The 21,315-nt window shown below is 45.8% G+C and overlaps 1 protein-coding gene across 1 annotated transcript in view; it reads right to left on the bottom strand.

Moving 5' to 3' along the window:
* Positions 1–1,533: 1,533 nt before the first annotated feature.
* The window catches only part of ENOPH1 (enolase-phosphatase 1), a gene marked incomplete at its 5' end in the record, with an annotated part of 36,245 nt that continues 16,463 nt past the window's right edge, over positions 1,534–21,315 (bottom strand). Inside the window, 5 exons of the mRNA XM_047719875.1 lie at positions 1,534–2,665; positions 8,242–8,365; positions 10,353–10,485; positions 13,671–13,873; positions 15,241–15,342. Coding sequence (XP_047575831.1) covers positions 2,526–2,665; positions 8,242–8,365; positions 10,353–10,485; positions 13,671–13,873; positions 15,241–15,342 — 702 coding nt within the window. The remainder of the gene's footprint in view (positions 2,666–8,241; positions 8,366–10,352; positions 10,486–13,670; positions 13,874–15,240; positions 15,343–21,315) is intronic.

Raw genomic sequence — 21,315 nt, 5'->3', positions numbered from 1 at the left:
GTATTAGCAGATTAAGGGTCCATCTCGATTTTTGGCTCAGGTCATGATCTTGGGATTGTGAGATCGAGCCCTTATAGGGGTCTCCCTCTCCCTTTTCCCCTCCCCCCTAATAAGTAAGTTTTTCTGCTGCCCTTTTCATCATAGATAGGAAATGTCCCTTGCTGTAAACTGAATGTCTGTGTCCCCCTCAAAATCCATTTGTTCAAACTAACCCCCAAGGCAATGGTATTTGGAGGTAGGGCCTTTGGTGGAACCCTCATAAATGGAATTAGCAACACACACATACACACACACACACACACACACACACATTTATTTTTTAAGTGATCTCTATGGGCCAACATTGGGGCTCGAACTCAGGACCCCAAGATCAAGCATCACATGCTCTACCAACTGAGCCAGTCAAGCCCCCCAGAGTGGCTTCCTTATAAAAGTAGCCCAAAGAATGCCCCTTTGCCCCTTCCACTATATGAGGTTACAGAAAGAAGACTGTGGTCTGTGAGGAAATGGGCTCTCACCAGACAGTGAACTTGCCAGCACCATGATCTCAGACTTCCCAGCCTCCAGAACCATGAGAAATACAATTTTTTTAATTACAAACCACCCAGGTCTCTGGGATTTTGTCAGAGCAGCCCAAACAGACTGCAACACCTCCACCTCAATTTTCTTTTGGCTTACATACGGAGCACCCTCCCTTTCCTTTAATTCCTTCCTTCCTTTTTTCTTTTCAAGTAGGCTCCAGCGTGGAGCCCAATGCGAGGCTCAATCTCACAACCTTGAGTGAGATCAGGACCTGAGCTGAAACCAAGAGTTGAATGCTTAACTGACTGAGCCACCCAGGTGCCCCAATTCCTTTTTAATCTAGACTCTGGTGCATAATCTTCTCTCATTTCTTCCTTACATTACCAATTATTCCTTTACTGGCATTAAGAGACACCTTTTCTATCATCTTCTCATGAGCTTTTATGAAAACCATAAGAAGTGCATCTCTTTATTGCCATTTGTGGCTTTACCATTCATAAATTACTGCCACTTCCAAGATTTACTTCCTCATTTGCCTTTTACTACCCTTCCAAGTTTTCATAGTCCTCAGACTTCTTAGTTACTAGGAGACAAAAACTATCAAATAAAGCCTTTTATATTCCCTGTCCTCTCAAATCTGTAATACTTTTTCATATTCAAAGCATCCCCCAAATTATTCCTCCAGGATTCATTTTAGCTTTTCTTGATTAATTAAGAAAACATCTTCCTTCAAGCATAAGATTCTCAAAATCTAAGAAACCCCACTCATAACATGAGTGCTTACTATCCAAATGAAATAACCACCAATGAGATCATATGTGTATTCATAATTCAATTAATAGTCAATGACTTTTCACTGGCATTGCATTCACACACACACACACACACACACACACACACACAAGATTAAGGCAAAAACTAAAATAAAGCTCTTATTTTCTCAATCTCTCTTCAGTTTGTCTTTTGTTTATGGCAATAGGTGGTATGGTTCAGGAACCTACATAAAACTGGGTGAAGAAGAAAATGTTTTTATTAATCACAGCATGAAATTGACATGACATCCCACTAGGATTGAACCAGGATAAATAATGCTGTTAAAAATTTACACTCTTCGCATCCATTTCAGAGGAAAATATTACATTATTAGGGCTCTTCTAGAAGGGTCTTGAGGAATGATTTCAGTAAACCTTTTGCTTTTCAATAGTAAACTGCAACATATATTCCCAAACTGTGCTAAGAAGTAGTTAGAAAGGCAACTATAAGATCTATGATGATGACAATTGGCAGGATTAGGACTATTCTGTTAAACATTAGGAGTCACATTCCTATTTTAGCTGTTATCAATGCACCTTTTTCATTGGTAAGGCAACCGCTGCTGGGGATGCCACAATGATCAGCTCAAGTTTCTTCAGTAATAGATGTTTACATGCAACATCGAGATTTCAAATGAGTTTCCTCTCCCAATTTTGCTCTCTTTTAGAGCAGAAATAAATGGCTTTTTATTCTGTACAGAGGGAGGCTAATATTTTGAAATTCAGCTGTCACAATCTTCTAACTCATAATTTAAAAGGAGAAGAATTATTATTGGGAAGAAGTAGGTGAAATACTTCTAGTTTTTTAAAATAACAAGGCTTCTGAATAACTTCTAGAACCTACCTTTCCACATTGGTACAGGACTCGATAAACATGACACATGTGATCTGCACTGCAGTAATTCTTCTATCAGCTACATTTTGCCCTCAGTTAAGGGTTAGATTTGTGGTCTCAAACAATTTCTACACAGAAAGCATCTTTAAATAAGTTTCCTTTTCACTGAACAGAGATTTTTTTTTTTTTCACTTATTTGCCTGTGGAAGGCAATTTAAACGTATGCATGTATACACTTGCATACTTATGTGTGTATATATATGGTTTTTTAAGTTAGTTACTTTGACCATTAGAATAAAACTAGACTACAGGGAGAAGTCTGTGAGGACAGGCTGGTGTTCCCTCCGGCTCCGGCTCTAGGCTGAGGAGGGCAGGTACAGTTCGCTGAAGGACGTGATGAGGCTGTAGTAAGTCTTCTCATCGTCTGTCAGCCCTGCGTTGCCAGGCCTCACCACCACAGCAACGTGCACATCCGCTTCCTCAGCAGCGCTGGCCTCTAGGAAAGTCAAAGTACATGTCAGAAACATGACAGGTGATGTCTGAGGTTTGCTTCAAAGGAACCAGGGGCGTGTGGGGGAGGACGCCCCCAAGCTGGGCCCTGATCTGATCACTGCTGAAGCTAGAGACGGGCACACTGGGGACTGAGCACATCATTCCTCCATATAAATGTGATGCTTCCACAATAAAAAATGTTTAAAAATACATGATTGTGCCTGACAGACTAGAGTGGTCTAGACTTCCGTGTCCTTGTGTATGGTGTATTGTGTATCCCAGATTTCTGAGCTTTAAGTGGTTATGAATGAGGAAGGAAAGAGCTATGTTCTGTCCACGACGTTCCTCCACTCACTCCCCTCAGTCCTACAGAAAACTGAGTGTTTCCCAAAGGTCAGACTGTTGGTAATAATACCAGTTAGGGACCGATGGGACAAATGGAAGTCAGGCCAAAATTCCTGCTGCCACATCAGGAGCCCAAATATGTCCTACCCCCAGACCTGCCTGCTCATCTTTTTTGCCTGGCAAATTTCTACTCTTGAAAATTCAGCTCAACGATCTTACCTTCCAGAACCACTGCCACGTGTCTTAGAACATCCCATGTGCTCCTCTAACACTTCGTGTTTGGCTCTACCAACACTGTATGAATTGACACGTTATTACCTGTTGTCTCTCTTCGCATTAGACTACGTGCACCTTATGATCAGTGACTGCATGGTGGGTAAAGGAAAAACAGGACGAGTCAAATGAGACTAGGTAAGCTAGGTACAGCAGGGGAGATCTCTAATACACCTTGGGTTACACTCCTCTCTCCATTCTGCTTCCATGTGGAAGATAACAGCTAACACCTGGTATTGTTTGGCGCCTACGATACTTAGGAACAAAACAAAGCTCCTGCCCTCAGGGAGCTCCCATTCTCATTTAAATCTTCACAACAACCCTGAGGTAGTATTACTATCCCCATGCTAGAGGTGAGCCAGTGAGTGGCAGAGCTGAGGTCTGAAAGTCCGTGCTCTAGAACACAGGCGAGCAAATGAAGATCTGCCACGAGTTTTTGTAAATAAAGTTTTATTAGAACAGTCAGGGCCATTCTTTTGTGTATTGTGTATGGCTGCTTTTCCACTAAGAGGCCAGGGTTTAAGAGTTGTGACAGACGGGAGGGCCTGCAAAGCCTAAAAGACACCATCTGGCCCTTCACAGAACAACTTGTCAACTCCTGCTCCACAGCAATACTACTCCAAATGTGACCTACGGACCTGAGGTGTGGGACTCGCCTGCAAGCTTGTTAGAAACACAGCATCTCTGGGGCTCCTGGGGAGGGGGGTGCTCGGTTGGGTAAGCATCCAACTCTTAATTTTGGTTCGGGTCATGATCTCAGGGTCGTGGCATCCAGCCGGGCATCAGGCCCCGCATTCAGCAGGGAGGGCAGCTGGAGATTCTCTCGCCCTCTGCCCCTCCCCCACTCGCTCACTCCCTCTCTGAATAAATAAAATCTTTTTTAAAAATTTTAAAAAGGGGGCGCCTGGGTAGCTCAGTGGATTAAGCCTCTGCCTTCGGCTCAGGTCATGATCTCAGGGTCCTGGGATTGAGCCCCGCATCAGGCTCTCTGCTCAGTGGGGAGCCTGCTTCCCCCTCTCTCTGCCTGCCTCTCTGCCTGCTTGTGATCTCTCTGTCAAATAAATAAAAAATCTTAAAAAAAATGAAAAAAAAAAAAAAAGGCAAAATCTCAACTCCCCAATATGGAACACTGAATTAGGATCTGCAATTTAACACATGACTTCTCAGCACAGAAGGTAAGTTTTGATCAGAAGTTTTGAGGAAATAAAACTGCCAAGAGAGGAGGCATTCTGGGCAGACAAAATACACGTATAAATATTGGAAGAATGGAGCGAGTGAGTGTGGGAGACAGGACGTGGGTCAAATGGGGCATATCTGAACAGAGCAAAACTGGCAAAGAACCTGAAACACATTGTATGGAGTTTAGATCTGGTGTAGTAAGAAACCTCGGTGGCTTCCTGACCTTTGGAAAACAGTTGCACCATCCACACGCGGTAAAGGGCAGCAGTGCCAAGAGAGATTAGAAGTTCCCAGAGAAAGGAAGTGGGGCAGAGCTGTCTCTTCCACCTACCAACCTCAAGTGTCTAGCTACCCGTCCTGTGAAAGGCTGTCACCTTCCCAGAGCAAACAAAGTGCTAAACCATCCCCTCTTCATTGAGGAAATCCCTTCCTCCGAGCAAACTATGCAGGCGCTGTTCTTCTCGTCCCTAGTCCCCCGTCGACCGCCGCAAACAGCTTTCCCTTGACTAGCAACCCACGATCCCAACTGCGTCGGGCCATCGCGATCCACGTGGGACCCGATACTAGCTAGTGGCCATAGCACATTCAGCCTCTTACCGAACCATCACTGGGCAACTGCTGTCCCTAAGCATCTATATGCCCTACTGGCATGATATTGACTTAAAACCCTGGGCCTCCCTCCTTCCCGCCGAGAGGAAAATGTCTTTCCAGTCTCTCTTTCATACTTGGATGTTATTTGGGGTATCAACTTAGTCTTCCATTCTGCCTTGGCAATGGAGCCTGGGCATGTGGTACCCAACAGAGGATCGGAAGTGATAGAAAAGAACAAGGCAAGCAGCCAGCTGCCTGGTCCCATCCCAGCTACACATGAGCCCAGTTCTGGCCCTACTGCCTTAAATGGGTGTGGAGCTGGCAGAGGATGAGGGACGAGAACAAAACCTCCGTGGAGAGACCCTGGAGAAAGCCAATTTTGTTTCAAGGCCAATTTGGGGATTATCTCTATTTGCTAAAGTTTAGAATAGTTTCTGGGGGGACGCCTGGGTGGCTCAGTGGGTTGAGCCGCTGCCTTCAGCTCAGGTCGTGATCCCAGGGTCCTGGGATCGAGTCCCACATCGGGCTCCTTGCTCAGTGGGGAGCCTGCTTCTCTCTCTGCCTCTGCCTGCTTGTGTTCTCCCGTGCGTGCTCTCTCTCAATCTCTCTCTGATAAATAAAATCTTTAAATTAAAAAAAAAAAAAAAAAAAAAAGAATAGTTTCTGGGACTGCAGCCCAAGGGAACAGCTTAAGTGAAAAGAGAAAGATATAAAATTATAGATGTACTATGATAACAACTAGGAAAAAAATGTGGCTAAAGACAAGAATATGAAGAACCTGTACACGACCTTACTAGAGAAGGGACTGTAATTATTAATGGTAGCCAAAAAGTGAGGAATGCGGAGAAGACCCGGGGATCACAACACTCAGGACAGGCTGACATGCCAGGAGCGCCAGCCACAAAGCAGTTCTCTAACTCCAAGCCTGCATAAACTTATCTTCCAAAGTGCTAGGAAATTCAACAGACGGTAAACCACGGATCTGCATCTCCAACAGCCCCTTCCATATGAATGATGATAGAAAAGCAATTCACAGATTAAAGCAGCTAGCCTCAGCACAGAAAGACCTAGCTCCTTTCCATAAGGAAGAAAACACAGTAAAAGGTCTTCTAATTATCCTTCATCACAGGGACTGCTGTGTTTCACATCCTGAACCTCTCTAAAGCAACCCCCTCACCCCACCTCTCTAAGTCCCCAAAAGCCATTCACAAGGGAGGGTATATCATAGCTTTGAATTGGCAAAAGTTTCTGTAGAGGAATAAGACGGGCAAATATTAACAGTGCAGGGTAGGGGCCCGGTGAAATGGCTTTGCCAAGGCTGACGCTTGGCCATGGTACATCTACGTGGCCTGGGTACCTAGTTACACAGGGAACCCTGAAGCAGCATGTCCGTGCGTCCTTCTGTCTGTTCCTCTCCTTCAGTGCGGCCCGGAAGTAAATATAAAGTTCTCCAGGAGGCAGAAAACTGAGACAACAGTCTTGTAGAAACCCTTGGACTCTGGACCCAAGCCAGGACATATAAGACACACAATCTGCTGAGTTTTCAAAACTCAGATAACAAGTGGCGTAATCTGGTACCATCTACTTGGATCAAAGCTTTCAGTCTACACTGACCAAGGCCTGAAATTTAACACTCACTGAATGTCTACTGTATGCCAGGTAAAATTAAGACTTTCTTTCTCCAGAAAACATTATTATCACTTTTTGAAGGCATTACATCATCTCTATGCTGGTTAAAAAAAATTTTTTTTTTTAAAAACCACTTAGCAACTCAGTACTTGCTTATAAGCCTCTAACTCTTGCCCAACACAGCAGACCAAAAGCTCAAAGGTCAGCGGCCCAGAAGATCCCAGGTCGGACACACCACCTCTGGTAAGGAATGTCTGTCCGCAGCTTGGATTTGCCTTTGGGCCTATCTCTGAAAGTCCCGGTGGGTAGGGGCGACTCTAGTTCCACACGACAGGAAGGACCAGGGAGAGGGAGACGACCTACAGGCTCCGGGGGGGCCAGGAGTCACATGGAGCCAACCAGGCAAGAGCACACCGAGCCCTCAGTCTCTTTGCCTAAGCGCCCTTCCCCAGCCGGTGGACCCAGACGTCGTGTGTCACAGCAGCTGCGCGGTCCACCAAGTCCTGCTCTGGGGCAGATGGAAGCGGCAACTCACAATCCCACACGAGCAGAAGGAACACAAACGTAAAGAAGTGCCCTCAAATACCAGCGTGATTATGAACGCACAAAAACGGGGCCCCGGGAGATGCATGAACTCTGAGGGCCATGAGCGAGCCATCCGCAGCCGGAGCCCGGTAGGGGTGTGGGAAAGCTGCACCCAGCAGACGCCTTCCGAGGAGAAGTGGCGCCCAGTCCTCCACCAGCACCCACTATCTCTTCGCCTGCTGCTGCCAGCTTCCTCAGTCACTGGCTTCCTGCTGGAATCCTCTAGAGCGTGTACATTCTCACACAAGAGCTGGAGTGGCTGTTTTACATCCGGTCAAAAGTGCTCTTGAACTCACTTAAATTACCAACATAGTCGAGTACAGGCTGCCACCCGCATTCAGTCCTTACAGCAACAATGCGTGAGCCACCGCACCGTATGCGACAAAGAGGGCCCCGCCGGGGCAGCAGGTCCGCCTTTCAGCAGTGAATCAAGCGCAACAAGGCCAGAGGTTCCGAACACGGGGGGGTGTCTGGGGACTGAGATCACCTGAGGGAAGGGAGAGAGGAGGCTGTTGCTCACGGAGGGGCCGTGCTCGTCAACCAGAACAACAAAGAGGAAAAGGGAATTCTCCCTCCCTGTAGCTTTTTGCTTCTTTTTTGGCTTTTAGCTCCCAACACTGCTGTTAGATACATGTGCTCAGGTCCACGGCAACTTTATGTCACTGACTAACCATGCACCTACCCTCACACCCTTGCCTGCAAGCTCCTTCCAGGGACACCCCTGAAACTGTCCTTCATTATTCTGCCATCTCGTCTGTGTGTACGTGTGTACAGAGGATGGGTGGGGGGCCATGGACAGAGCTACAGTGAGAAGATCTAGTCTTTCCGGCACCACTTGCCCACACACAAACCCCAGGATGGGGAAGCGGAGAGAAACATGGATGGGCTGGTCCACGGCTTCTTCTTGTAAACCTGCTCCCTTTTTCAAGGCTCAGCGCCTGCCCGGGAGTATACAGCAGAAGGGGTGGGATTACTCACCCAGGGTGACGTCTGTCAGAAACAGGATGTTGTTGGTGGAGCAGCCGATGCTGCTTGCAATCTTTCGGTAACTCTCACTCTCCACTTTGTGTCCGATCTTGGTGTCAAAGTGCCCGTCAACGAGCTGCGCACAGGGCAAGGAAAGACGTTATGATACACTTGCGACCTGACCCTTTGTCTCTCCTGGTCTGCTCTGAAATACGCAACAATCACAGTGACTTCATCCCCTCAATAAATAATCCCTGGATGTCTGCTTAAAAGAGAACTTTACGTAGGCTATCTATAGAAAATAAAGGAAGATTTTACAGAAATAAACATTTGGAAGAAAACTACCAATTCAATGTATACAAAATCATGCTACAATTTACTTGGTTTTCTTTGATTAGCGTTAATTTTATCTTCAAAATCTTTTAAAATATACATGCTTGACTTTGTATCCTTAAAACCCTATTTGCACTCAAATTACTTACTGGACTAGGTGTCACTCCTGATTATACCTCCCGAACACTGTCCTTTTGACCCCAGGAAGAACAGATTTCTCTAACCTGCCCCATTAGTAAACTGCTACTTTCTTTCTCTGCTGCTAACCTTTGAGATTTTGGTCTATTGTGTCAAGCAAGAGTTAGAGGTATGTAAGTAAATTTTTTTTAGGATTATTTATTATTTGAGGGGCGCCTGGGTGGCCCAGTGGGTTGAGCCTCTGCCTTCGGCTCAGGTCATGATCTCAGGGTCCTGGGATCGAGCCCCGCATCAGGCTCCCTGCTTGGCGAGGAGCCTGCTTCCCCCTCTCTCTCTGCCTGCCTCTCTGCCTACTTGTGATCTCTGTCAAATAAATAAATAAAATCTTTTAAAAAAAGGTTATTATTTGAGAGAGAGAGTACGAGCAGAGGAGGAACAAAAGGAGAGGGAGAAGCAGACTCCCCGCTGAGCAGAGAGCCTGATGTGGGGCTCAATCCCAAGACCCTGAGATCCTGACCTGAGCCAAAGGCAGGCGCTTAACCGACTGAGCCCTCCAGGCACCCCCGCAAGTACATTTTTATCATTGAATTCAGTAACTATTGTGTATTATCTACTATCACCTTACTGTCCTTCTATCAGAGAGAACAAGAGTCGTTTACATCTGTATTCAGGAGATACACATATCTGTATACCAACACAGGGTTTTAAAGGGTTTTATTCCTGATTTAATATTTGACCTAAACTAAGATAAAACACAGGGAAGTACTAAAATGAGAATAGGACACCTCCGAAGCCAAAGTGTTCTCTGTGCCCAGCAGAGGCTCAATAAACATTTATTTAAAAGACAGCTGCTGAGTGACCTAGTGCATATCACTAAGTTCAGCCTGTATTCAGTCCGTCGGCATTTCTTCTTCAAGTCCTAAATGCCTTCCCTTTTCCCAGTGCCTGCCCTGTCCTCCAGAGGGCGCAGGGATGGTGGGACAGAGGAGCCAGCAGGAATTTTCTCATCTACAGGAAAGCTAACAGGTGGCCTTAACATTCCACACCCAGTTCTCTCACAGGAGAATGAGGTTTCTGCTAAAATAAAATCTGCTCTCTCTCCACAAAGTGCCAGGAACAAATGAGCGACCCTGCACACCGCTTCGTTAAAGTACATGCACGTGTCTGGAGGGGGTACGTGCCACTGCCGTGCAGCTCACTGGCTCCTTGAAACAACCAAAAGAAGTGGACCACTAGTTTCGTCCGAGTTGACAATTTTCTAATGCTGGCAAGACAGCTGATTTACAAGCCGGCTCATGTCTCACTAGCTGTATTACATATACATATAGATATTCCTGACCCCCCTTCCCAGACCTGCCAGTGCAGATTTGCTAGGAAGCACGGCCCAGGGATCTACACTTTTAACAAACTCCCCTGGTGCTCGTTATTCACAGCAGCTTAAGAACCTCCAATGCCAAGACTGGCACAACAGAAACATTCCACCCTTCCCTCGAATCCACTCCCCAGTTTTCCCATTTCTCTTCACCACCTGCTTGGCATACATACACACAATGATCTGAATGTTGACTTGGCTTAAAACCGTAGAATATTCCTTTAAGATTCATTATTTCATGCTTTGATAGTGTCAGGAAAACAGTAATCAGGTAACCTACCTCAAGAATGTCTCCCTCTGTAGAATGCCCAAATAGTAGCTTCTGGGCTTCTACACTCCCTGAGGAATAGATATACACCTTCATTCCAGCCTCTCTCCATTTCCGGACTGCTGGAACTACATCTTCGAAGAACCTAGAGGAAAGACCATCAAGTTCAAATGCAGGAACATGGCATCTAGCCTGACGAAAGCCAGTCAAAATAGCCTAACAAGTTTCTTTTATATGCGCCCAAAGGGTCACTATGAGAAGCACCTCCAGGAGACTGCAAACTCCTGCCGACCTACCAAGTTTGTCCCTGGGGTTCCAAGACCACAGCAGATTAGAAGCAACAATGTAGGCGCACAGAATAGTCTTTGACAGGGGGCCACACTAACAACAGTAAAAGCGATTACAAATAAGGGATGAAATAAAGTGCTTCATTAAATTCCCAAAGAACTCAAAAAAGTAAGTAACAATTATGTAATCTTCGATGAAATGCATGACAAGAGGCTATTATGTCCAGTATGCCTTCAGAAAGCATGGAAAAGCCTTTAAAAAGATTTGCTCCCAAACAATTACAAGGAAAACATGTGAGAGTTCAAAGCTATTCATATGTAACCAGCTAGAAAGTGGAACTCTTGAGAACTAAGAAAACCTAAACTTTTTTTTTTTAAATATTTTTATTTATTTATCTGACAGAGAGAAAGAGAGATCACAAGTAGGCAGAGAGGCAGGCAGAGAGAGAGAGGGAAGCAGACTCCCCCATTCAGCAGAGAGCCCGATGTGGGGCTCGACCCCAGGACCCCGAGATCATGACCTGAGCTGAAGGCAGAGGCTTAACCCACTGAGCCACCCAGGCGCCCCGAAAACCTAAACTTTTAAAATATAGGGAAAAAATGACATAACAAATCAGTTACGAGACCCACACCATCTCACATTAGCTAACTGGCAAACAGTGTCTAGCTTTTCTGATTCCTGACATGAGTCCTGCTTCCCGGTTCTACAAGTTCTTCCATACTCGGTGGTGGAATTATCACAGAAATAAGGTGGAAAGAGAAGCACAAGAACTTGGAACATGCAACCAGTCATCTTTAACAGATTAACTGGAAAACGTCAGGGAAGTCTCCTACTGGATCAAACAGCTTACTAGAGGACACGGACTGAAGGAAGGAGGTCAACTAGTTTGAAACTAGCACTCATGACCGTGGTTATTCTGTGCCTTAGGCTGTAATCACAGAGAGAGGAGTTCTCCACGTTGAATTTGCAGATTGTTTTTGCTCCAATTCAGGGCTTTGAGGTCTAAGATAACTTATTTCAAGTCCTTGGTTTCATAATTAAGGAAACCGTCCGAGAGAAGGAAGGACTAACGAGCTCAAGCATCCTCTCTCAACTCCGTCCTTTAGTGTCTTACACACTGAACTAGAGGATATTCCCAGGCGACTGGCCTATCCTGAAATCCTAATGTGTCCTTTAAAAAGTGGGAGCCTCCCGGGACGCCTGGCTGGCTCAGTCGGTCAGAGTCAAGCATCTGACTGCAGTTTGGGTCATGATCTCGGGGTCCTGGGATTGAGCACCAGGGTCAGGATCCTCGCTCAGCGGGGTGTCTGCTTCTCTCTCCCTTTGCCCTGCGTGTGCTCTCTCTCTCTCTCAAAGAAATAAATAAAATCTTCAAAAAAATATATTAAAAAGTGGAAGCCCCTTGTGAAGTACATAGAGGAAGCGCAATTCGTTTGACAGAAAAACAAAAATACAGCAGCAACTCGAAGTAGTCTTGGGTCTTGCACTGTGCATCAGGCAATGGCCTAAAATCCTTAGGGGCAGTGTCTGATCAAGAATTTCTTTCAGGCACCTGGGTGGCTCAGTGGGTTAAGCCTCTTCCTTCGGCTCAGATCATGATCCCAGGGTCCTGGGATCCAGCCTCGCATCGGGCTCTCTGCTCAGCAGGGAGCCTGCTTCCTCCTCTCTCTCTCTCTCTGCCTCTCTGCCTACTTGTGATCTCTGTCAAATAAATAAATAAAATCTTTAAAAATAATAATTTCTTTTTGGGCACCTGTGTGGCTCAGTCATTAAGCATCTGCCTTTGGCTCAGGTCATAATCCCAGGGTCCTGGGATCGAGTCCCACATCAGGCTCCCTGCTCAGTGGGGAGCCTGCTTCTCCCTCTCCCACTTCCCCTGCTTGTGTTCCTTTTCACGCTGTCTCTCTCTCTCTCTAATAAATAAATAAATCTTTTTTAAAAAGGCGGATTTCTTTTTTTTTTTTAATTATGTTGTTAGTCACCACACAGTACAACATCAGTTTTTTTGTAGTAAGAGTTTCTTAGCAGGCGCTATCTGGTTCAGTCAACAGAGCAGGGGCTCTTGATCTCAGGGTTGTAAATTTGAGTCCCATGTTGGGCGTAGAGATTACTTAAAAACAAAATCTTAAAAAAAAGAAAAAGAAAGAAAGAAAGAATTCCTCAGCAATACAGGACTCCGAGTCTCCTTGGACAGGATGGCTTTCGGGAACACCACAGCCCAGACTCAAGGGTGTGTGGAAGCTGCTCCGCAACACAGGACAGAGTGGCACTGCTGACATTCTGAATGACCCCCAGATGACATATAAATCCTTGTCGGCATCGTTCCTTCTCCCGCAGCGCAGAAAGCAGGAAGCCCGACAGCCTGAGAAGCAGCCCAATGGCGCTGTCTGCGGAAGATCAAATGTGCCCGAGCTCAGTCACCCTTTCCTGGGAGCTGTTTTAAACTGGGATCCAGGGGCGCCTGGGTGGCTCAGTGGGTTAAGCCTTTGCTTTCGGCTCAGGTCATGACCCCGGGGTCTTGGGATCCAGCCCCGAATCAGGATCTCTGCTCAGCAGGGAGCCTGCTTCCCCCTCACTCTGCCTGCCTCTCTGCCTACTTGTGATCTCTGTCAAGTAAATAAATAAAATATTTTAAAATAAATAAATAAATAAATAAATAAATAAATAAACTGGGATCCAAGTCCTCAACCACCATCCCACAAAGCCAAGCATGCCGCCATGGGGAGCTTAGCTGGGTGGAATGCTTTATCCCCGCTTTGGAAAAAACAAAACAAACACTTGCTTTGTTCAAATAAAAAAAGCGTTAGGCGCCTGGGCAGCTCCATAGGTTAAGCGTCTGCCCTGCTCTGTGGGGAGCCCACTTCCCCCTCTCCCTCTGCCCACCCTCTCATTCTCTCTAATAAATAAAGTCTTAAAAAAATAAAAAGAAGGTTGACTTTATCTATCTGACTAATCACACAACTAACACCGGGCAGAGAGGACCATGTACGGGTCTCAGGCTTCCGGGCTGGCCAAGTGCGTGGAGCCGCGCGCAGCACGTACTCGGCCTTGACACGCCCGGCTGCGAACGCCGCCCTCCACATGTGGCCCTGCAGCTGCTTCAGCGCCGTGGTCTTGCGGTCCAGGGCCATCTGCCAGCACACGTTGTCCACCACGGCCTGGATCGTCCGCTGGGGGTCGTCTTCTCCACTGCCAGACGAGGCCGGAATGGGAACAGCCCCATCCAGGTGCGAATCCTCTTCCGCCTTGAAGTCATAAACAACATGAAGGTTGTTTCTTACTTACTGTAAAAAAGATCACTTAAAATGAGGCCTGAAAACCTAGCAGACCCGCTTTCTCCAGCAATCACTGGCACCTACACTGCTACAAATTAAAGTATCTTACACTTTAGGGGCTGACAGGAGTGATCCTAAAGGAAAGTGGATTAGAATGAATAAATCCGCATCCTCGTTGTACGGGAAAGAGACGACATATAACGGTAAGATGATATCGTGAGACTCAGCGTGTTGATTCACTTACGGGGATCAATGAACCAGGACATAGGTTAAATCTGACCATTTTCTCTGCACGATAATGAATCAAGGAAGAAACAAAGAAAATGTCAGCGAAATTCACTTATGCCTGGGGTTCAATGAAAAGAAGCTAGGGAAGCAATGTCTGGGGTTGGTTCTTTTTCAGTATCTTGCAGTTTTCCTCCTCTTGCCCAAAGTATCTAGCAGCTACTTAGAACAATGACGCTGTGACAAAGCACATGCCCAGGTTCTAAAGACCGATGGTGTGTGTACTGTAACAGGGACTGAATATGTAATTTCAGTAACAAGAACTGAGACAACAGAAAGCTTAAGGGAGGCGAGTGTTTCAGATGAACCCGGAGTTACCTAGAACATTTAACAATCCCAAACACCCAATGGCCCCAAGGGTATATTTCCAATCCCAACTCCCAACCATTAAAACATTTCCAGAACATTCCACATTGTCTGACGTAGAACACGACTACAAAATAACTGACAGAGTTCACCCGGCACAGCGTGTAAGATCTTTGCCACTGAAGCAGTTTGAAGGAGAAAGCGAGCAGGAGCTCTACAGCATGGAATGCAGAAGGGAAAATCGACTGTAAGCTGGCCAGAGAACAGAGCAGAATGGCACAGGAGACGAAGGCTGGGCCTGGTGGGAGCAGGATGTGAGGTGTGCAGGGCTGTGTGGAGGCAAGGCCCCAGGAGGGCTGTGCCGGAGGCACGAGAGACCAGAGGTTCACTGGGAGACGGTACTGAAAAACGTGGTGAGACAGCACAAAACCTCTTGCACATGACCAGAAAAAGCTTAATTTTAAAAATCCAAGACATTTTAAATAATCAATTAATTTTTTAAAAATGACAGCTTTATGCAATCGAAATGGCTCCAAAGAGAGGCAACTGTGGAGACAGTAACTGCCACGATCTGGCCGTTTAATGAGGTGCTGTGAGTCCCTAAGCAGGCAAGCCGCCACACCGCCCACGCCCTAGGAAGCCGGGGTGCTCGTTTCCAGCGTGTTCGGAGCACATCTGAGTCTCCCGGCATCCTCAAGTCTCAGACACTTGGGAATGTGGAAGCAATGGAAGAGCGATGTCCCAACCTGTTTCCTCAAAAGACTGACGTCTTGCTGGCACTCCTCTTCTTCCCAGTGTGTCTGCAGATACTCTTTAACATTTTCTTTGATGTAAGGAAATAAAATGTCCTGGATAAACGAGTTAAAAAACAAGAATTAGCTTTAGTCATCTGCACGAGAGCAAGTTCTTCAACAATCTCACCTCTTCTAACTGTGGCAAGTAAAGCCCCTGAAACGTACATGGCAAATACAAAAATTTCTGCTGTGGCTAGAGAAACAAAGACCAAGAAACAAATGAACTAGGTCAAGAGTCAGCCAACCATGGCCCATGGGCCAAAGCCAGTCTACCTCCTGCTTCTGTAGATGATTTTTGTTTTGGTTTTGTGTCTTAAGTAAGCTCTATGCCCAGTGTGGGACTTGAACTCACAACCTGGAGATCAAGAGTCACATGCTCCACCGACTGAGCCAGCCAGGCGCCCCCAGAAATGAAGTGTTACCGGAAATGGCCACACTCACTTGCTTACAACATAGGCAGCTACCCTGGGGCCACAAACGGCAGAGTGGAGTATCTGTAACCAAGATCACACAGTCCGCAAGGTCCAAGAATTTACTGTTCAGCCCTTTACAGCGAGTCTGCTGACTCAAGTACACCTTGCTCAGAGCTGCAGTGTTGATACGCACAAGCTGGCACTTGTACACAGCTCAAATTTCGGCGGGACATGGTGTCCACGCCGGGCAAATGCTTAAAAAAAAAAATGTGATCACCATGATTCTTTCTTGGTGGTCAGACTACCTACAAGACAGTGATGGGCAGGACAATTCAGAGTTAAATACCCTGTGGGTAAGGTGAGCTCTCTTACGTCAAAATTTTGATTTACTTACAATTCAGCACGTGGATCCTTTCAAACCAAATATGGCACATTCAATAATTTTTTTAGTGTCTACTAGTGGGGCGTGCAAAAGGGAACTGGAAAGACACAATACATCAGTGAGGTTAAGAATCTAGCAGGGGACAGGAGCATGGCAGGCGAAACCACCCCTGCAGCGTGATGAGACGGGAGTGACAAGCCGAGCAGGAGCAGAACGCAGTACGAATCCAGAGGGTGCCGACTGCAACAGTCTTAGCGAGGACCTGTCTAAAAACCCAGCACAGGAACGTACACCAGGAGTGTAGACCCCACGTATACACCTCAGAGGAGGTCTTACGGTTTAAGGAGAATTCTATAATCAAGTTGAACTCAAGAAGTCTGTTTACTGAAACTCATCCACTCCCTTATTTATTCAAGTATTCACTGAACACCCTTTATAATTTCCAGTTCTAAAATAAATAAGTGACAGGGATACGAAGTACAGCATAGGGAACACAGGGAAGAACTCTGGTTAGGGACGGCGATGAAGCTTGGTGTGGCGATGGGTTTCCTAATGCGTGTAGAACGTCCAGCTGCGCGCTGGAAGCAACAGGGTACTGGGTGTCAGCTGTATTCCAACAAAAAAGATAAACAGCAGGGCCAAAGCATTTACCTCTCCTCACAACGAATTACTGCAATCTCACCTGCGCGAGTAGGAACACAGAATCCCCCCAGTCCGCTGGCTGTCACGCAGCTTCTAGTTCGTCACAATCGTCCAGCAGACCCGAGCGCACACAGCGGAGCCCGGTGGACCGCCCGGCGGACTTGGCAGAACAACCTTGTTTAAGCTCAATAAAAACTCATTCCGGATCTCAAAGAAGGAAAACAAAGAGCCGAGACTGGCACTTGCTTTTTCTGCAAGAGATTCCCTTTCCGATACCGACAGAGCCCAGCTTTTCTTTCAAGACTTGGTTTCCCCATCGTGTCCTACATCGTGCCCCTCGACCCTTCCTTCGGGCCGGACGGCAGGCGGGCGCCCCGCTGAGAGTGCTGCCGGAGAAGAGAGGAAGATGCTGGAGGTTCTGTGCACACACACCCCGGCCTCTCCTGGACACGCACCAAAGACTCTAACACACACACAAAGGAGAAAGTAAAAAAATGTCTATTGCAGTACTGGGTGTAACAAAATCGACGGGAGCAACCAAAATCTTCCCCAGCGAGAGAGAAGATAAACTCGGGTATATTCACTCCTACTCGAGAGCAGTATACAGCAGTTAAGAATCAGCGCGCTTAAATTATACACACGAACGTAAACGCTAACACACAAATTAACCCTCCTCTCCCACCACCCGAGACGTACTCAAGAGTCTCAGGTACAGCTGTAATGTGTCATTCCTTACGTCTGAAACGAAACAGTATAAAACCTAATAAGCTTCGCGGTAGGTGTGCGGTCATTAGATTAATCCATATACTTCCTTATTAAAATGTTTCGCAGTTAAAAAACAAGTCAGCTTTGACCCCTCACCCTCTACCTGCTTCCTTCCCGCTTGGTCATCCTCCTCTAACATCCTGTTTCCCATTGTACCCCCATTCTCGAACACCTGGAAGCTTTCCCGGGGGAACTGCTGGTTAGATTCAGGGCCTCCCAAAATCTGAAAAGCTGAAGTACTTAAAAGCTCTAAAAATGCACGCAGAGCTACACTCCTCTGTGCGTCACAATGCCCGATTTCCTAATCCAGTTTGACGGGTCCCAAGAAGAGTTTCCGAAGAACTTTTGAAGGCCGGAGCCCAAGTCCTCCATGTCTGTCTATGGGAGAAGAGAGGAGCAGCAGAGACCTGGCAGTGCACCAGGCCGGGGTCCGCCCCTGCCTTGCACTGCTGTGTTCTACCCACCCTCTCACCCTCTCTGCGCCTCAGTCTCCTCATCTGCTGAATGGAAATGGTAATCCCAAGCAAGGTCACTGCAGTGATGGGAGAGAGAGAAAAGTAGACAGACAGGTAGACGGATAGACAGAACCTAGATCTTGCCACTTACATTCTCCAGCACAAACATTTAAACCGGGCAAGGATCACCTTAGACCCAAACTGAGTAACAAAGGATGGTAACAAAGTTCCCAGAGGATAAATCACAAGTACAATGAACTCATACTGTTCACCTTTTACTGAGGACCCACTGAGTGCCAGAGACTTCTGGTAACAGAGTTACGAACCACAGCCTCTGTCCTCAGGGGACTCAGAGAAATACAGGGTGCAAGGTTTCAAACAACTTTGAACTTTTAGGAAAAGCTTCAGAGTTCCTGATCTCTTCCCTCTAGACATGAAACTGCCCACTGCAATGAGTGCACACACACATAAGCAACGAGGGCAGAACTTCGTACACAACACACGGGACATCAGGACACACTGGGGGAGACGTGTCAGCAGACTTGGACCTCAGTGGAGTAAGCGTTATTGCATCCTATAAAGGTATATGTGGCCGAAAACTAAATTAAGATTTCATCCTATTCTTTCAGCATACTTTTTGAGCAACCTATTTTATAAAATAAATAAAATGCCTTCAAATCACTTGCTTTTCAAAAAGCCATAACTATATGAATTACATGTGCTGTGACAACATACGAGAATGCTCTAAAAATAGATTCAGTAAAGCTAGAGCTTACTGCCCAACGCTGGCCACTCAACATTTTCAGGCTTTAAAAGTAATTCCAGAAATAACTGTGATGACAGATGTTTTAACTTCAGTCATAATCCATTTATGGGGAATTTCAGAATACTACACTATGAAAAACATGCTACAATAAACCTAGGATTCTATAAACACGTGAAATATTTTTAGTCCCCCAGGCACCTAAGGGGCTGGTACGGCTTAGTAGTACACATAACAAAACGCCACAGAACCAAGTGAGAGTATTTCCGCCGAATGCTGGAGGGGACACTACGCAAGCAGCACTTTACATGACCCCACGAAGCCCAGCAGTGGCTTTCTGAAAGAGCTCCATTAAGGCTCTGTAAGGGCCACAACATTTCTGAACATCTAATTAAGGAAGCTGACTCGTTAATGTTTAGGAGTCTATGGATTTGCTTTATGGTCAAGACGTTGTCATAGAATCAATAAGAATAAAACAGTCACTATATTGTTTACTCAAGTCTCCTTTGAGGAAAATGGGTAATAAAAAGGTAATGGGTAATACTTAGAGTATAGCTATTTAAAGAAACTATTTTAAAAGCCTTCCAATGGGGCGTCTGGGTGGCTCAGGTGGTTGAGTGACAGCCTTCGGCTCCAGTCATGATCCTGGAGTCCCAGGATGGAGTCCCGCACACCCACACAGCCTCTCTGCTTGGCGGGGCATCTGCTTCTCCCGCTGACCTCTCTCCTCTCATGCTCCCTCTCTCTCAAATAAAATAAAATCTTAAAAATAAAATAAAATAAATAAAATAAAAGCCTTCCAACAAACCACAGTACAACGAATGATTTAAAGTATTTGAGAACTTAAAACTTTTTCAGCCAGGGGTGCCTGGCTGGCTCAGTGGGTAGAGCATGAGACTCATAATCTCAGGGCTGTGAACTCAAGCCCCTATTGGGCATGGAGCCTACTTGAAAATAAAGTAAGAAGCACCTAGCTCCCTGCTCAGTGGGAACTCTGCTTCTGTCTCTGCTGCTCTCCCTGCTTGTGCGCACGCACGCTCACGCTCTCCCTCTCTGGCAAATAAATAAATAAATAAAATCTTTTAAAATAAAATAAAATATTTTTAAAAAATAAATAAATAAATAAAACTTTTTCAGCCAGAAAATAAAACAACACAAAGGCAGTCTTAGTGGACTATAATATTTTTTCTTTGGACTACTATTTTTCTACTAATCTCAGAAGATGAAAGGAAAGGAAAATTAAGTGGCTTGATGGGTCTTAGAAACAAATTACATTCTCAAATAAGAAATGAAACAGGTTTCAAATATACAGCATAATCCCCTTCTGGGGACTACCTAATCCACAGAACAAAAATCAAGGGGAACATGGCCATTTGCAAAGGTTTTCTGTATTTTGTTTTTGTTTGTTTTTTTTTTAGATTTGATAATTTTTTTTAAATTTGGTAATTTTTTTTATTTCTTTTCAGCGTAACAGTATTCATTGTCTTTGCACTACACCCAGTGCTCCATGCAATATGTGCCCTCCGTAATGCCCACCACCTGGTTCCCCCAACCTCCCACCCCCCCGCCCCTTCAAAACCCTCAGGTTGTTTTTCAGAGTCCATAGTCTCTCATGGTTCACCTCCCCTTCCAATTTCCCTCAATTCCCTTCTCCTCTCCATCTCCCCATGTCCTCCATGCTATTTGTTATGCTCCACAAATCAGTGAGACCATATGATAATTGACTCTCTCTGCTTGACTTATTTCACTCAGCATAACCTCTTCCAGTCCCGTCCATGTTGCCACAAACGTTGGGTATTCATCCTTTCTGATGGAGGCATAATACTCCATAGTGTATATGGACCACATCTTCCTTATCCATTCGTCCGTTGAAGGGCATCTTGGTTCTTTCCACAGTTTGGCGACCATGGCCATTGCTGCTCTAAACATTGGGGTACAGATGGCCCTTCTTTTCACTCCATCTGTATCTTTGGGGTAAATACCCAGTAGTGCAATGGCAGGGTCATAGGGAAGCTCTATTTTTAATTTCTTGAGGAATCTCCACACTGTTCTCCAAAGTGGCTGCACCAACTTGCATTCCCACCAACAGCGTAAGAGGGTTCCCCTTTCTCCACATCCTCTCCAACACACGTTGTTTCCTGTCTTGCTAATTCTGGCCATTCTAACTAGTGCAAGGTGGCATCTCAGTGTGGTTTTAATTTGAATCTCCCTGATGGCTAGTGATGATGAACATTTTTTCATGTGTCTGATAGCCATTTGTATGTCTTCATTGGAGAAGTGTCTATTCATGTCTTCTGCCCAATTTTTGATATGATTATCTGTTTTGTGTGTGTTGAGTTTGAGAAGTTCTTTATAGATCCTGGATATCAACCTTTTGTCTGTACTGTCATTTGCAAATATCTTCTCCCATTCCATGGGTTGCCTCTTTGTTTTGTTGACTGTTTCCTTTGCTGTGCAGAAGCTTTTGATCTTGATGAAGTCCCAAAAGTTCATTTTTGCTTTTGTTTCCTTTGCCTTTGGAGACATATCTTGAAAGAAGTTGCTGTGGCTGATATCGAAGAGGTCACTGCCTATGTTCTCCTCCAGGATTCTGATGGATTCCTGTCT

This window comes from Lutra lutra, chromosome 2, assembly GCF_902655055.1.
Source record: "Lutra lutra chromosome 2, mLutLut1.2, whole genome shotgun sequence".
NCBI classification, from domain to species: domain Eukaryota; kingdom Metazoa; phylum Chordata; class Mammalia; order Carnivora; family Mustelidae; genus Lutra; species Lutra lutra.
The sequence above is the reverse complement of the archived record's forward strand: the minus strand, read 5'-3'. Positions and strand labels throughout refer to the sequence as shown.